This window comes from Pristis pectinata, chromosome 15 (genome assembly GCF_009764475.1).
Source record: "Pristis pectinata isolate sPriPec2 chromosome 15, sPriPec2.1.pri, whole genome shotgun sequence".
NCBI lineage: Eukaryota > Metazoa > Chordata > Chondrichthyes > Rhinopristiformes > Pristidae > Pristis > Pristis pectinata.
Genome location: NC_067419.1, coordinates 42872433 through 42890553, shown reverse-complemented (window position 1 = coordinate 42890553; position 18121 = coordinate 42872433). Strand labels below are relative to the sequence as shown.

Below are 18121 nucleotides of genomic sequence, written 5' to 3'. Positions count from 1 at the left end.
AAGACAGGTATGGGGCTAGCGGGAGGGTCTTAAATTGGAGTAGGGCTAATTATGAAGGCATAAGGCAGGAACTAGGTAGAGTAAACTGGGAACACCTTTTTGCTGGCAAGTCCACGTCGAACATGTGGATAGTGTTTAAGGATCAAATACATAGGGTACAGGACAGGTATGTCCCGATTAGAAGGAAGGACATGAATGGCAAAATAAGGGAACCTTGGATGTCCAAAGAAGTGATGAACTTAGTCAAGAAGAAAAAGGACAAGTATGTAGAGCTTCAGAAATTAGGATCAGGTAGGGCACGTGAGGACTATAAAGAAGCTAGAAATTAATTCAAGAAAGGAATTAGGAAAGCCGGGAGGCGCCACGAAAAGTCCTTAGCAAGTAGGATTAAGGAGATTCCAAAGGCATTCTATACCTACATAAGGAATAAAAGGATAATGAGGGAAAGGGTAGGTCCACTTAAGGATAAAGAAGGGAATCTATGTTTGGATGCAGAGGATGTGGGTGAGGTACTGAATGAGTATTTCTTTTCAGTATTTACCCAGGAAGGGACATGCAGGATGCAGAAATTGGAACTGAGGGCGTAAACATGTTAGGGCATTTAGAGGTCAAGGAGGAGGTAGTATTCCGTCTCCTAAACAGTATTAAGGTGGATAAGGAATAAGGGAAAATTTGGGGAGCTATAGACCAGTGAGTCTCACGTCAGTTGTAGGGAAATTGCTGGAGAAAGTTCTTAGAGATAGGATATACAAACATCTGGAATCCAATGGCTTGATTAGGGAAAGCCAGCATGGCTTTGTGCGGAGCAAGTCAAGTCTTACAAACCTAGTTGAGTTTTTTTGACAAGATGACGAGAGGGATTAATGAAGGTAGAGCTGTGGATGTCATTTATATGGACTTCAGTAAGGCATTTGACAAGGTCCCACATAATAGGTTAATCAAGAAAGGTTGGATGCATGGGGTCAGTGGAGAATTGGCTGTGTGGATCCAGAACTGGCTTGCTCATAGAAGACAGTGGGTGGTGGTTGAAGGGACATATTCGGGCTGGAGACCTGTGAGTAGTGGTGTTCCGTAGGGTTATGTGCTGGGACCTCTGCTGTTTATGATGTACATAAATGACCTGGATGAGTATGTTGATGGGTGAGTTAGTAAGTTTGCAGACAATACCAAGATTGGTGGAGTTGTGAATAGTGTAGAAGACTGGCGATGGATACAGCGGGATATAGATCAGTTGCAGATGTGGGCAGAGAAATGGCAGATGGAGTTTAACCGGGATAAATATGTTGCATCTTGGTAGAACTAATGTCAAGAGGCAGTACACTCTTGAGGGCAAGACCTTTAACAGTGTTGAAGAGCAGAGAGACCTTGGGGTACAAATGCATGGCTCATTGAAAGTGGCTACATGGGTAGATAGAGTGGTTAAGAAGGCTTATAGAATGCTTGCATTTATTAATCGGGGTATTGAGTATAGGAGTCAAGAAGTTATGATGCATCTCTATAGAACTCTGGGTAGGCTGTTTTTAGAATATTGCGTGCAATTCTGGTCACCTCACTATAGGAAGGATGTCGAGGCTTTAGAGAGGGTGCAGAGGAGGTTTACTAGGATGCTGCCTGGATTAGAGGGCATGTGCTATCAGGAGAGGCTGGACAAACTTGGGCTCTTTTCTCTGGAGCGGCGGAGGCTGAGGGGTGATCTGTTGGAAGTGTATAAAATTATGAGGGGCATAGATAGGGCGGACGAGCAACATCTTTTTCCAATTTTTGAGCAATCAAATACCAGAGGGCATGCATTTAATGTGAGAGGGGGTAGGTTCAGAAGAAACTTGAGAGGTGAATTTTTTTACTCAGAGTGGTGGATGCCTGTAATGCGTTGCCTGATAGAGTGGTGATGGCAAATTCATTGGGGGCTTTTAAGAGGGGTTTGGATGGGCACATGAATGAGAAGAAAATAGAGGGATATGGGCATTCTGTAGTTAGGATGGATTAGCTATTGTGGGCACAACATTGTGGGCTGAAGGGCCTGTTCTGTGCTGTACTGTCCTATGTTCTGTCCAGGTTACGGTTGAGCCATAGCTTTCAGCTCCTGCCATAAATTCTGACACTGTTATTACTATTTTCATCTCCCTTTCCTTCCAGTAAGGAAACTGAAACTGCTTGCAAATTCTTGGTAGGCTAAACATCACTCTGATGCTTTAAGGCTACCTGGATGTGGCTGTGCAGCAATGCCTGTCTCTGTACTTTGTAAGCATTGCTATTCATTGTAGTGTTTTTCCAGGCTTTTGTCAACACTGTCACCCATAATTCTAACTCAGGCAAAATACAGTAAGTGCTATCATTTTCATTTGTCATTTTCTTTTTCTGTTTCCTTGACGGTTTGTGTTTTGTTTTTTGACTGGACAATATATTTGTGTAGCACCCACTGCTTACAAAACTGCTTCAAACAGTGGTTGCTGAGCAGTGAAAAGTCATAGCAGGATGAGTTGAAAACATGGTTCAAAGAAAAAGGTCTTGAGGATGGTTTTTGTAGTGAGAACAAAAATACTGAGAGGAATCATTCCAAATGACAAAGGCAAGGTAGAAAAAAGAATCAGTTGCCTGATGGTGAAGAAGGGGAATAAAGACTGGGAAGTTGACAGATCAGAAGCTGCATGCAGGAGATAGTGATAAGCGTAATGCAGAAATGGAAGTAATTGGTATTAGCGACCAATTTGGACATAGGAAAGGAAGTTTAAGTTTGACCGATTTATTGCAGTTCTGTAATGTGGCTTATGCTGTGAAGATCAAGAGACTGACAATGGTACTGGTATTGGTTTATTATTGTCACTTGTACCGAGGTACGGTGAAGAACTTGTCTTGCATACCATTCGTACAGATCAATTCATTACACAGTGCATTGAGGTAGTACAAAGTGCATTGAGGTACTACAGGGTAAAAACAATAACAGAATACAGAGTAAAGTCTCACAGCTACAGGGAAGCGCACTGCAGGTAGACAATAAGGTGCGAGGTCAGACAAGGTAGATTGTGAGGTCAAGAGTCCAGCTTATCATATAAGGGAACAGTTCAATAGTCTTATCACCATGGGATAGAAGCTGTCCTTGAGCCTGGTGGTATGTGCCCTGCTGTATTTTCTGCCTAATGGGAGAGGAGAGAAGAGAGAATGACCCGGGTGAGTGGGGTCTTTGATTATGCTGACTGCTTCACCAAGGCAGCGAGAGGTATAGACAGACTCCATGGAGGGGAGGCTGGTTTCTGATGCGCTGAGCTGTGTCCACAACTCTCTGCAGTTTCTTGCGGTCCTGGGCAGAGCAGTTGCCATACCAAGCCGTGATGCATCCAGATAGGATGATTTCTATGGTGCATCGATAAAAATTGGTGAGTGTCAAAGGGGATATGCAAACTTTCTTTAGCCTCCTGAGGAAGTAGAGGCGCTGGTGAGCTTTCTTGGCCGTGGCATCTATGTGGTTGGACCAGGACAGGCTGTTGGTGATGTTCACTCCCAGGCACTTGAAGCTCTCGACCCTCTCGACCTCAGCACCATTGATGCAGACAGGTGCATGTACACAGCCCCCTTTCCTGAAGTCAATGACCAGCTCTTTTGTTTTGCTGACATTGAGGGAAAGGTTGTTGTCATGACACCATGTCACTAAGCTCTCTATCTTCTTCCTGTACTCTGACTCATCGTTATTTGAGATACAGCCTACTACAGTGGTATCATCTGCAAACTGGTAGATGGAGTTAGAGCAGAATCTGGTCATCCAGTCATGACTGTATAGGGAGTAGAGTAGAGGGCTGAGGACGCAGCCTTGTGGGGCACCATTGTCGAGAATAATCGTGCTGGAGATGTTGCTGCCTATCCTCACTGATTGCGGTCTTTTGGTCAGAAAGTCAAGGATCCAGTTGCAGAGGGAGTTGTTGAGTCCCAGGTCTCGGAGTTTGGTGATGGATTTGCTTGGAATTATAGTATTGAAGGCGGAGCTGTAGTCAGTAAACAACAGTCTAACATAGGTGTCTTTACTGTCCAGATGCTCCAGAGATGAGTGTAGGGCCAGGGAGATGGCATCTGCTGTGGACCTGTTTCAGTGGTAGGTGAATTGCACTGGGTCGAGGTTGCCTGGGAGGTTGGAGTTGATGTGTGCCATGACCAGCCTTTCGAAGCACTTCATGATGGTGGATGTCAGAGCCACTGGTCGGTAGTCATTATGCACTTGCTATGAGAAAATCAATTGAGTTTGGATACCACGCAAATTGTCTTTTGTAATTCTGGTTAAGCCTGGGGTGAGGGGCATAAAGAGGATAACAGTCATGGTTGTCTGTGCCACAGATGGAGTCAGTTTTTTTTCCCAACGTAGTGTTGGAAGAACTCTTAATTTTAAATAGGTAGTTGAAAATGATGACAGTGGGTAGGAGTAAGAGGAGATGACAAGATTAGAGCTGGTTATTATTGGTGCAGAGTTAAAACTAACCCAGTATATCCGTGCAATTTCACCAAGGGCAAATGATGAAAAGAGCAGAACTTAGGGATATAAAAGCAATTACGGAAGTGCTATTGGAGAAAGGATTAAAATGTGATAATAGTGCATGCAATGGGATTGCAGACCAAAGGAGGTTTGTTGGATTGTGGAAATGAGACACCCTGAGTAAGTTGGCTAGCAGATGATCTAGGTCCACTATGTGATTGTATTTCTTCGTCCCTTCTGAAGTGGCCTAACATGCCACACATTTGTCAACAATCACTAAAGCATAAAATATTTACAGCACAGAAGAAGGGGATCCCTTGGCCCATTGAGTCTATGCCTGCTACTTTAAGAGCAACTTGTTCAGTCCGTCGTCTTTGACCTTTAGCCCTGAAAATTAATTTCTGTTATCTGGCTGTCCAATTCACTGATTGACTTTGCATCACATTACAAACAATAAATTGAATATTATGACCACACTGCATTAATAAAGAGATTTCTTCAAAGGCTTCTCTGCATCTTTTGCCCATCACTGCAAATCTGTATTCCTTGATGCCCGAACCATCACTAACAGGAATAATTTCACTCTGCTTTGTGGTCCTAGCCCAATGAACTCTGAAAAGTCCTCTTTTCTTCATCTGGGGACCAACGCATAAATTGGGAGAACTGCTCCACCTGTTGGTCAAACTGCAGCTTGATGGAGATAGTGTCATAGAGTTTCATCTATTCATTTTCAATCACCATCCATTGTTGCACACAGCCCCAGCTGCCATAAAAGACTGCAAGACAGTTTTAACACTGGGTAAACTTGTCCCAGGAGTCTCAATTGCACATGATTCCAACTGGGAAACATATTATGATTCCTTCATTGTTGCTAGCTCTAAATCCTAGACTTCCTCCTCCTCCCCTGCATTGTGGGAATACCTTGACTAAAAGAACTGCAGCGACTCACTACTACCTTCTCAGAGGTTAGTTAACTGCATATATATCTCCACATCTTTCTGGTCTTGTACACTTTTTAGAATTGTGCATTCAAATTTAACAGTTTGCATTTCTCAGCATCGAATTCCATTCTCTCCTGTGCTGCATTATTCTGCTTAACTAATACTGCCACTACCCCTCCTTTCTTCCTTTTATCTTTATTGACCATCTTGTATACCGAAATAACTTAAAGCCACTTCTGTCCTTTTAACTAGATATGTTATTGTCACAGCATCAGATTCACACATGCTCAACTGCACCTGCAATCACCAAACATATTTATACACTCTTATGTTTGCAGTGCATGTATATAAACATGTCTTATATTTTCTTGTATTCTCTCTTCGTCTGGTCCTTTCTGAAAAACCTTATTTCTTCTTCTGGTTCTATTTATCCTCTTGAGCTAAAGGCTTCAAAATGCCAGCCCAATTTTAAGATTGAGCAGCAAATTCAAAGATACAAACGGAACATTGCAAGTATTGTTGAAAAAAAACATCAGTACAAATATAAAGAAACTAAATATACACACTAACCTGTGGTAGTGTGTTGGTTAATTTTTCTTTCACCAATCAACAGTTTTATGAAAGGAGTTACTTATTTACTCTTCTGTGCAAATTTTAATATATTTGTGAGGTTTCATTTGTTCTTTCTATGCTCATTGTTTCTAACGGTAATTCCTGCTGGTTGCTATCATTTGCAATAATCGTATTATAACATAGAACAGTACAGCACAGGAACAGACCCTTCGGCCTGCAATGTCTGTGTCGACCACGACACTAGTTCAAACTGTACGTCAGCCTGCATCTATGTCTCTTAATTCCCTGCTTGTTCATGTGTCTGTCTAAATCCCTCTTAAAAGTTGCTGTCATCTGTTTCCAGCACCTCCCCTAGCAGCATGTTCCAGAATCAACCATCCTGTGTATATAAAAAAAAGCTTGCCGCGTAAATCTCCTTTGAACTCCACCCCCCCCCCCCCCCCCCCCCCCCCACCTTAAAGCCATGCCCTCTAATATATGACATTTTCATCCTGGGAAAAAGACTGACTATCCACCCTATCTATGTCTCTCATAATTTTATATACTTCTATCAGGTCGGCCCTCAGCCTCCGACCCTCCAGTAAAATTTGTCTAACCTCGCTTTGTAGCTAATACCCTTTAATCCAGGCAATGTCCTAGTCAACCTCTTCCGTACCCTCTCCAAAGCTTCCACATCCTTCGTATAATGTGGTGACCAGAACTGCACACAAGACTCCTAACGAGGCTTAACCAAAGTTTTTTACAGCTAGAATATGTCTTCCCGACTTTTACGCTCAACACCCCGAGCAATGAAGGCATGTATGCCGTATGCTTTCTTTATCACCCTATCTACTTGTGTTGCAACTTTCAGGGAGATATGGACTGTACATCAATACTCCTAAGAGTCCTGCCATTTACTGTATACTTTCCTCTTACATTTGACCTCCCAAAGTGCAGCACCTTGTACTTAACCAGATAAAACTCCATCAGCCATTTCTCTGCCCATATTTCCAACTGATCTATATCCTGCTGCATCCTTTGACCACCTTCTGCACTATCCACAACTCCATCAATTTTTGTGTTATCTGCAAATTTACTAATCAGCCCACCTACATTTTCATCCAATTAATTTATATACATAATATATATATTATATGTATTGCACACACTGTATGTGTGTGTGTGTGTGTTACAGAGATCCCAGCACTGATCCTTGTGGAACACCACTGGTCACAGACTTCCAGTCAGAATAACATCCTTCCACCATTACTCTGGATCAGTCTACCCTGAGGATCTTGTTAAAAGCTTTACTAAAGTCCATGTATACAACATCCACTGCTCTCATCAATCATCTTCATTTTAGGTTCTTTTCTAATTGTATTCTTTTTGGAAACAGCAAAAAATGTTCACTTAGGAATAATTTTAAAGAAGAACAATTCACTTATATATTACCTTGCACATCTTTCAACACTCCAGTTAACCTTAAATTACTCTCTGTATCCACTATTGTAGAATAGGTAAAAGGTATAAGATAAGGTATTTCTTTATTAGTCACATGTACATCGAAACACACAGTGAAATGCATGTTTTTGCATAACTGAGAATGTTCTGGGGGCAGCCCACAAGTGTCGCCATACTTCCAGCATAAACATAGCTTGCCCACAACTCTTAACCTGTACGTTTTTTGGAATGTGGGAGGAAGCTGGAGCACCCGGAGGAAACCCACGCAGACACAGGGAGAACGTACAAACGCCTTACAGACAGTGACAGAATTGAACCCGGGTCACTGGCACTGTAATAGCGTTCCTCTAACCGCTACCCTACCATGCTGCCACCACTACACTAAGAGAAACATACTTGTGCCTTTCACAATTTTGGGATGCCCCACTCTACCTAAGGACCAATGAAGTACTTTTGATTTGTTGTCATTGCTGTCGGGTTATATGTCATTGTGCATATTAATTAAAAACTTGCATTAAAAAGGAATGGAGTGGTCTATGATGAAGTTATGAGATCACTTATACCTAAAGGTGACAATTATCAAGTTAATCTGATGCAGCATGTGACGAGGCACAACACAATATCATCAAGTGATTAGCCAGGCCTCTGGCTGTTCTGCAGAATAAGGGCAAGGAAGATAATCAGTATTTATCAAACGAGTATCATGTTTTGCTGGAAATCATCAAACTCCCTGTAATTAGTATGATACGTGCAAGAGCTAACTGTTTTTGAGAATTAACTAGAGGACTTGAATTGCCATGTAAAATATTTTTGATCTACTAAATTAAGCGCTCTAAAAGTGATTCACTCATCCATAAAATATACATAAGAAGTGCCAGAGCTTTTTTTGTGCCATTTCCTTTTTTACAGTTTCCCTGTCATTTTCTGTTGCAGGGGCTTTTTTGCACCACTAAAAGAACAACTACATTGTATGTAACGAGTAATGTATATACTAATCCTATTGCATTTTTCTGCCCTATACTGGTTTCTCCCCCATATCTTACATCTGTAATGGGTCTTTCTCATTTCTTTGAATTGTGGATCTCTCCTAAGGAAAGAAAATAAAAAGCTATAATAGGCTGAAAAACTAAATAAATAATTAAAAACTAAATAAATAATCCTTGCTCCAGGCCATTAGCTTTACTAAGTTTTCCCACTCTTACCATCATGTGTGTGTTTTTCCCCAAAGATTAAACATAAAGCAATTGGAAATACAATTCACATCTGTAATGTTGGAAAATCGTGATCTCTATAAAAAGAAAAGGCTTTTAAACAAACAAATGAATGATGGAAGCTTAGGCTATTTATAAAAAGAAAGTAGTGAGGGCAGTCAGACTTGTATGAGTGTTTCATGTGGATTTTGTTGAAGTGAAGAAGCAAAGAATACTGGAAGCCATAAAGGTGGTATAGCATGTGTTGTTGCCTCTCAGTTCCAGCAGCCCAGGTTCGATCCTGATCTCTGGTGCTGTCAGTGGAGTTTACACATACTTCCTGTGACCACTTGGTTTCCCTAGGTGCTGCTGTTTCCTTGCACATCCCAAAGACATGCTGGTTGGTGGATTAATTGTCCACTATAACCTATTCCCAGGGTGTATGAGTGGTGGGAGAATCAGGGGAGTTGATGGGTAGGTGGGAGCTAATAGATTATAGGGAGGTAAGTGGGAGAATGGGACTACTCTGAGCTGGCATAGAGATGATAGGCTGATGGCTGAATTCATAAGAATTTCTTTGTTATGCAGTATCATTTATTTGCATCAATATATTGCACCAAAATAGGTTTTATCAACTGATTTTAAATGGATGTTAAATCTGTTATATATCTTTCTATGGTCATCTCTCTGTGAACTAGGCTAACAATTTAAATTTGTCCTAGTCTAGTTATGAGTTTACTCAATCTATCTTTAGAGGAAGTGGGCATGCTATTGTAGCACCCTGAAGAGAGTTAGAAAGGATTTTTTTTTTGCAATCAGATATAAGGCAGTGTGAGCCACTTCCTACAAAAACAAAATGTTTAAATCACTTGACCAAAACTGAGGGATTAAAAGGAGCTTTATCAAAGAAAGCCATAGAAAGCATCCTATCCTATCTGGATGTATCACGGCTTGGTATGCCAATTGCTCTGCCCAGGACCACAAGAAACTGCAGAGGGTTGTTGACACAGCCCAGCGCATCATGGACACCAGCCTCCCCTCCTTGGACTCTGTCTTTACCTCTCATTGTCTTGGTGAAGCAGCCAGCATAATCAAAGACCCCACCCACCTGGGACATTCTCTCTTCTCTCCTCTTCCATCGGGTAGGAGATACAGGAGCCTGAAGGCACGTACCATCAGACTTAAGGACAGCTTCTACCCCACTGTGATAAGACTATTGAACGGTTCCCTTATACAATGAGATGGACTATGACCTCACAATCTACCTTGTTGTGACCTTGCACCTTATTGCACTACACTTTCTCTGTAGCTGTGACACTTTACTCTGTACTGCTATTGTTTTTACCTGTGCTACATCAATCCACTCTGTACTAACTCAATGTAACTGCACTGTGTAATGAATTGACCTGTACGATCGATTTGTAAGACAAGCTTTTCACTGTACCTCGGTACAAGTGACAATAATAAACCAATACTAGTACCAAAAATCACAAAATTCTAATATTGATATAAAACAGAACGTGTTGCATCTACTCAATAGATCATGCAGCATCCATGGAGAGCGAAGCAGTTCATATTTCAGGTTGATGACCTTTAAACAGAACAATGAGCAATCTGATGAAAAAAATTGACCTGAATTGTTTAACTCTTTCTTTCTCCATGGATGCTGCCTGACCACCAGAGTGCTTCCAACATTTTCTTAGTTTACATGTCCATTATCAGAAGATTTTGCTCTTCTAATATTGATGTTTTAATATTTCTGAAGCAACTACCTCATTTGATCAGCACCTTATGATATGGAACTTGAAACCTCAGACACGAGCCTACCGATTTACAGGACACAAGGATGCTGTAATGTGTGTCCAGTTCTCTCCGTCAGGTCACCTAGTAGCATCTGCTTCACGAGATAAGACTGTTAGACTCTGGACTCCAAATATGTGAGTAAAATTACTGAACCTCTAATTCAATAATGTGATACAAATGCTTTTTAGAATGCAGGTGATTTTGTTACTAGAATAACATTAAAATATCAGATTGTTCATGGTGAGTTATAGGTAATACTATTGAAGTGAAATAATTTAAAGTGGGATATAAGAACTTTCAAACTGTAAAAAGAGTAGATCTTAGTGTTCTTTCTTTCTCAGGCTTTCACTCTCACTTCACTTACCTATCTCATGTTAATTCATTTTTATTGAATGTAGACATTACTGGCATGGCCAGCATTTATTACAACTCCTTAATTTCCCTTGAATGTTGTGGGAAGCCTTGAAGTCCTTCAGTCCTATTCTTATTTAAGATACCAAAGGATTTGAACCTGATACAGTAATTGACCATCATGAACTTCTGTCAGAAGAGATTGAAGATGGTTGGTCATAGGTTGAGCAGTTTATTTTATGAGGAAAGTTTGTCCTATAGATGATGAGAAAATGACTATATATTTTCAAGTAAAGATGGTATGTGACTTAAAGGGGTGGCATTTCCCTGAGCCTGCTGCCCCTAACCTTCTATGTAGTAGAGATCATGGGTTTGGAAAATGTCATTGAAGTAGCCATGGTGAGTAATAATAGTAAGGCATCAGTAGACAGTGCATACTGCAGCCACTGTGTGTGGAGGGATTGAATGTTTAGGGTGGTAGATGGTGTGCTAGTGAAGTTGGATGCTTCGTCTTGGATGCGGCTTAGCTTCATGAGCTAGAGCTGTACTTAGCAAGGAAAGTGGAAAGTATTCTATCACACTGCTTTCTTATGCCTTGTGAATGGTGGAAAGACTTTGGGGAGTCAGGACATGAGATGCCTCTGACTGAAAAACACTATGATGCTGGAGGAACTCAGCAGGCCAGGCAGCATCCATGGAGAAAAGCAGGTGATCAAGCTTTTGGGTCAGGACCCTTCTTCAGAACTGAAGATAGGAAAAGGGGAAGCCCAATATATAGGGGGGAAAAGCAGAGCACTGATAGGTGGACAAAAGAGGGGAGGCGAGGTTGGCACAGGGTGGTGACAGGTAGATGCAGGTAAGAGATACGGACAAAGCGCAGGTGTTCTGCAAAGCAGTCACCTAGTCTGCATTTGGCCTCCATTACATTGGTGAGACCAAACGAAGACTAGATGACCTGCGCTCTGTCCGTAACTGTGATCTGCATCTCACCACTGCTAACTCCCCCTCCCACACTATCAGTGATATATCAGTCCTCCACCTCCTCTACCATCAGGATAATTCCAAGCGCAAATTGGAACAGCACTTCATTTTCTGTCTTGGAACCTTGCAGCCTAACGGCATGAACATTAATTTCTCCCACTTTAAGTAATCCCCACACCCCCCCCCCACCCCCGCTGTCACCATGCTTCTCTTCTGCCCTTTCCTAGACTATCTCTCTTTTTCCTCCCCTTTGTTTTCCTTTCTCTTCTTACCTTTGACCCATCCCCCAGTGGATCTGCTCTCCCCTCCTCCCCTGCACCTGCCTATCACCATCTCTTACCTGCATCTACCTATCACCACCTTGTGCCCACCGGGCCTCCCCTCTTTTGTCCACCTATCACTGCTCTGCTTTTCCCTCCTATATATTGGGCTTCCCCTTTTCCTATCTTCAGTTCTGAAGAAGGGTCCTGACCTGAAACCTTGACTGTCTGCTTTTCTCCACAGATGCTGCCTGGCCTGCTGAGTTCCTCCAGCATCATAGTGTTTTTCATCTAGATTCCAGCACCTGCAGTCTTTTATTTCTCTAGATGCCTCTGACTAACTCTTGTAGCCATTGTGTTTCTAGTCACTAGTGAATTCCAGGTTGTTGACAGTGGGATACATGATGATGGTAATGTCATTGATTTTTCTTTTATTGGAGGTGGTTGTTGTCCAATGCTTTGCAGTACCAACGTTATTTGTCACTTATCAGCCTTTGCCGTGGAGGGACTGCTTCATATTAGAAAAGGTGCCAAAGGGTTTGAATCTGATGCAGCCATTATGATTTTCTGATTGAAGAATAGTCATTGAAGAAGAGGTTGAAGGTGATTGTCCCAGGCTGGGCAGATTATCTCATGATGAAAGATTGGACATGTTAACCTTATATTTGCTGGAATACATGATTGAAACACATAATATCTTGAGGAGTCTTGACAGTGTAGATGTGGAGAGTATGTTTCCTCTTGTGGGAGAATCTAGAACTAGGGGCCATTGTTTCAAAAAAAAGGGTCAACTATTTAATTAGGGATGAGGTGATTTTTTTTCTTTGAGGATTTATTTTTAATTCTTTTCCTCAAAGGGTGGTGGAAACAGAGTCTTTGAATATTTCTAATGCAGAGGTATATGGATAGTTGTTAAGTAGAGCATTGAAAGGTTACTGTGATTAAACAGTTATCTGAAGTTTAGGTTACAATCTGATCAGCTGTGATCTTATTAAATGATCCTGCAGATTCGACAGGCGAGGTTGCCTACTCCTGCTAATTTTTATGTTTATATGTACAATGCCCTCAGAAGCTCTTAACAACAGTGTCCTAGGGATGGGACGATTGACCTTTAAACACCCCAGCCATCGTTTTATTTACAGTGGAGAAACTTCCAACCCCTCCCCCTATCCCTACCCCTCAATACTTACTGTCATCATTTTTAACAGTGTTCCTTGATGCCACATTTAGTCAAATGCCAATATGGGGTTGGTGCCAAAGGCTATTTATTCATCTCGGTGATATGTCTCCCTTATTTTTCCCTTGATTCCTATCCCTTGTCCTGTATCCCACTTAGTTTTCATGTTTAATTCTCTGCAGATTTCTTTTAAACTCTGGTCTTGATATCAGAGCAGGCAAATGAGATTAAAAATAATATTGGGGCAAATGGATATGTAGGCAGCTTGGACTCGCTCAGGGCTGGGTGATGACTAAATAGATGGAGAAAATAAATGAAAATGATGGAGATAATGGACAAAAATAGTTGGGCACAAAATTGTTCAGAATGTATGGGTAAACTGTTGGTCAAAGCAATATGTTGCTATATGTTATGCTTTATTTATTCTTGACAATTGCATATTTTAGTTGTAAGGTAATTTATTGGGCAAAGACCATTCTGTAGTGAGATAATGAATTGTATTTGGTGTTATAGTTTTCTAATTCTCCCCGATCTCATATTTGAACTTTTGGAAATTGAATAAGCCTGACAGGGTGATTTCATCATTATAAATTATTTTGGAAAATATTTTGCTTTTTCTGAAGCTGAGTGTAAAGGAACTACAAAATATATGTCAAGATGATTTTCCTCAATGAAATTGCCTTGGGAGCTATGATTATAAAGTGAATTGAATGACATTAAAGGATTTGATCACTTTTTTTTCATGTATACTCGTGCTTTGTTCTGTGTGCACTGCTGTCGTGTCAAAAATGATAAAACTGGTTGTCTGACCATTTTGTAATGTTCATAACTAATTATTGTAATCTGTGGATCCTTTCTAATAAGAGTTTGCATTTGAAGTGGATGTGCTGGCTTATCCTTGCAACAAGTCATTTTTTCCGTTAATTTTTCACATCATTATAAGTTAGTAAAGGACTTCCAGAATTCTTGATACTTGTATTATAAGAGTTGGAAGAATGATAAATTGTCATATAAGTATTCTAGCTAATGTTACAGCCATGGTGAGATCATGAACCTTCATTTAGTTATGAAAGGTGTATAATTTTATATCTACACCATATCAAGACATTTATCCACATTATACATAATTGTCTTGAATATGAAAATAAAAATTGAACAGAAATTAGTCATTTCTTCGAGTATAATAGCCGGAGGTATTTTATTTTTAGTTTTTAAACATAGCATTGACATTTATCAAAATCAGAAATGGTTATAGCTTCCCTACATTATCTGGTATGCCTACTTTAGAAAACACTTAAGTGATTTTTTGGTATCTTCTGTTTAGCAAAGGGACATCAACTGCATTCACAGCCCACAGTGCCACAGTTCGCAGTGTGAATTTCTCCAGTGATGGCAACTTCCTGGTTACAGCAGCTGATGACAAATCGGTAAAGGTGTGGAACGCTCATCAGCAGCGGTTTTTGTTGTCCTTTAAAGAGCACAATAACTGGGTACGTTGTGCTAGGTAAGTTTATGTTAAAGAGTGGCTGACTTAGTGAGCTTTATATGGAAGATACTGGAAACTGTTCAAAGCCTAGTTCAGTATTTGTTTTCTTTATGCTTTTTTCCATTAGTGATTATATAACCAAATCAGTATGTAATTTGGAAGATTGCTGTATAGCATGTGGTTTGAGCTTGATATGTAGACTAGCTTTTTCGTTTCAATCTGTATTTTGCCTTTTGTGCCATTTGTGAACTGTTTAAGTTACAGATTTAGAATTTTGAATGAATATTCATTAATATCAGCCAGAATTGCAGTAGAAATGCTCAACTAAATATGCAGTATACTGTCTGTAATGTTCATGTTGATTTTTTACCTAGTTATTCCATTTTCTAAACAAAAATTCAGCACGTACTAGCTGGTATGAAAATAGTGCATTTGTTTTGTTAAATTTTTTACTGGGAGGATAACTCAACATAGAGTTCTTCAAGGATTCAACAAGCAGAATCGATGGAGGGGATCCTATAGATGTAGGATATTTGAATTTCCAGAAGGCATCTGACAAGGTGCCACATAAAAGGCTAGTGGACAAGATAAGAGCTTGTGGTATTGGGGGATGTGTGTTATGGATTGAATATTGGTTATCACTTACAAGACAGAAAGTCAGAATATCAAATTATTAACTTTGCAGATGACATCAAAATTGGTGGTATGGTGGAAAGTGAAGAAGGTTGTCTGAGGTTACAACAGGATCTAGATCAACTGGGAAATTGAATGACTGATGGAATTTGACAAGTGTGAAGGTTTGCATTTTGGGAAGTTAAACCAGGGCAGCACATATACAATGAATAACATGACCCTGGGTTGAGTTGTAGAACAGAAAGACCTGGGGGGTCCATAAATAATCTGGAAGATGGGGCAGAGTACAAGATACCCAAGTTTGCTGATGACATGGAAATACTTGGGAGGCTATGTTGCAATGAGGATATTTGGGCTCGACAGCAGGATATAAATAGATTAAGTGAGTGGGTAAAAGCTTGTAAAATGGAGTTTAATGTAGGAAAGTGTGAGGTCATGCTCTTTGGATAGAGGAATCTAAAAGCAGGCTGTTATCTAAAGATTCAGCACTACCTTTTGAGACTGACACCACCAAAATTACAAATGAGTGAAGCACAGATGGATCTACGCCGGCTTGTGTACAAATAGGAAAATGTTAGCAGGCTGGCGCAGCGGGTGGTTAGGAAGGGAATTAGAATCAGGTTTATTATCACTGACATATGTTGTGAAATTTGTTGTGTTGCGGCAGCAGGACAGTCCAAAACTACTTTAAGTTACAAAAATAAATAAGTAGTGCAAAAGAGGAATAACGAGGTAGTGTTCATGGACCATTCAGAAATCTGATGGCAGAGGGGAAGAAACTGTTCTTGAAACATTGAGTGTGGGTCTTCAGGTACCTGCACCTCCTCCCCGATGGTAGTAACATGAAGAGGGCATGTCCCGGATAGTGAGGGTCCTTAATGATGGATGCCACCTTGAGTCGCCACCTCTTGAAAATGTCCTCAATGGTGAGGAGGGTTGTGCCCGTGATGGACTGGGTGAGTCTACAACCTTCTGCAGCTTCTTTCGATCCAGTGCATTGGAGCCTCCATACCAGATGGTGATGTACAGTGGAGAGCATTCTGACTGGTTGCATCTGTAGTAATTTGAAAGTCTTTGGTGACATACCAAATCTCCTCAAACTCCTAATGAAGTAAAGCTGCTATCGTGCCTTCTTTATGATTGCATCAATGTGTTGGGCCCAAGATAGATCCTCTGAGATGTTGACACTTAGGAACTTGAAGCTGCTCACCCTTTCCATTTCTGAACCATCAATGAAGACTGGTGTGTGTTCTCCTGACTTCCCCTTCCTGAAGTCCACACTCAATTCCTTGGTCTTGCTGATGTTGAGTGCAAGGTTGTTGTTTCAACACCACTCAACCAGCCAATCTATCTCACTCCTGTACGCTGCCTCATTGCCATCTGAGATTCTGCCAACAATAGTGGTGTCATCAGCAAATTTATAGATAACATTTATAGATGGGTTTATAGATAGAAGGGAAATGGCATATTGGCCTTTATTGCAAGATGATTGGAGTTTAAAAATGGGTAAGTATTATTACAATTGTACAGGGTACTAATGAGGCCACACCTGGAGTATTGTGCACAGTTTTGGTTCCTTTATTTAAGTAAGGGTATATTGGCATTGGTAGCATTCCAAAGGAGATTCACCAGTCTAATTCCTGGGATATCCTATCAAGCAGCTAAAGAAATTAGATCTTGTATTCTTTGGAATTTAGAAGAACAATGAGTGATCTTAAACATATAAGATCCTTAGGGGCACGACAGATTAGATGTTGAGATATTTGTAGGAAAATCTTGAACGAGGGAGCTTAGTTGCAAGGGGGCTGTCATTTAAGACTGAGGTGCGTAGGAACTTCTTGCAGAAGGTGCTGAATCTCTGGAATTCTCTACACCTGAAGGCTGGATCATTGGGAGTACTTAAAGTATAAAATTTTGAAAGATCATGGAATTGAGAGCTTGAGGAACTGGCACAGAAAGGGAGATGAGTCCTGCAGCAAATCATGCATGATCACATTGATTGGTGGGGCAAGCTTGAGGAACCAAATGACTTGCTCTTGCTCCTATTTTCTTATGTTTTTATAAAACCTAGTATTGCTCTCCAGTGTGCCTTTTTAAACCTAACCCAGTGCCCATAAACAAAAATCAATTTTATTCAATATTTCAGTATTGCATACTACTGGGGGATGGTCAGGTATTAACATTCTTGTAAACAGATGTTATCAAATGTCCAACTGTATGTAAAGAGCCCCACTTTACTTGTACTGAAGTATAAAAGTTATTTTACATTTTTTTTAAATATGACTGTATTCTGATTGTATTTCAAATGCATTATTTTGAGCAGGTTCTCTCCTGATGGAAGGCTTATAGTTTCCTGCAGTGATGACAGAACTGTTAAGATCTGGGACACAGTGAGCAGAGAATGTATCAATACTTTCACCAATCATGGAGGGTAAGTTGATACTCTTTTGTACCAAAGGATTTAATCTTTCAAATCCCCAGTATGATTTTTGTTTAGGGACAAGCAATGGATTATTGCGGCATTGCTTGCAAATGTCTTGAGGTATATAATCTGATTTTAATGTTCAGCTACTTGCCTCACCTTGTTCATTAAACCGCTGTTCTTACTGAGTAAAACCAGGTCATTGCACCTATTTTTGACCTTTGCAGTTGATCTAAGTATGATGAGAATTATGTGTACTCTTTAGTCTCCTGGTAAATTACTACTGTTTTAACAAATACTTGCATTCTGTCGTGTAATTGGTAACACTATCAACATGAACTTATTTGGCTATTCATCCAAAATACTTGCAATATTTTGATACAACTAGTAAGGAGCTAAATCATC

General features: G+C 40.5%; 1 protein-coding gene across 1 annotated transcript in view; it reads left to right on the top strand.

Moving 5' to 3' along the window:
* Positions 1 to 18121, top strand: part of poc1b (POC1 centriolar protein B) — a 69215-nt gene that overhangs the window by 7760 nt on the left and 43334 nt on the right. Inside the window, exons 3-5 of the mRNA XM_052030919.1 lie at positions 10369 to 10540; positions 14500 to 14679; positions 17618 to 17725. Coding sequence (XP_051886879.1) covers positions 10369 to 10540; positions 14500 to 14679; positions 17618 to 17725 — 460 coding nt within the window. The remainder of the gene's footprint in view (positions 1 to 10368; positions 10541 to 14499; positions 14680 to 17617; positions 17726 to 18121) is intronic.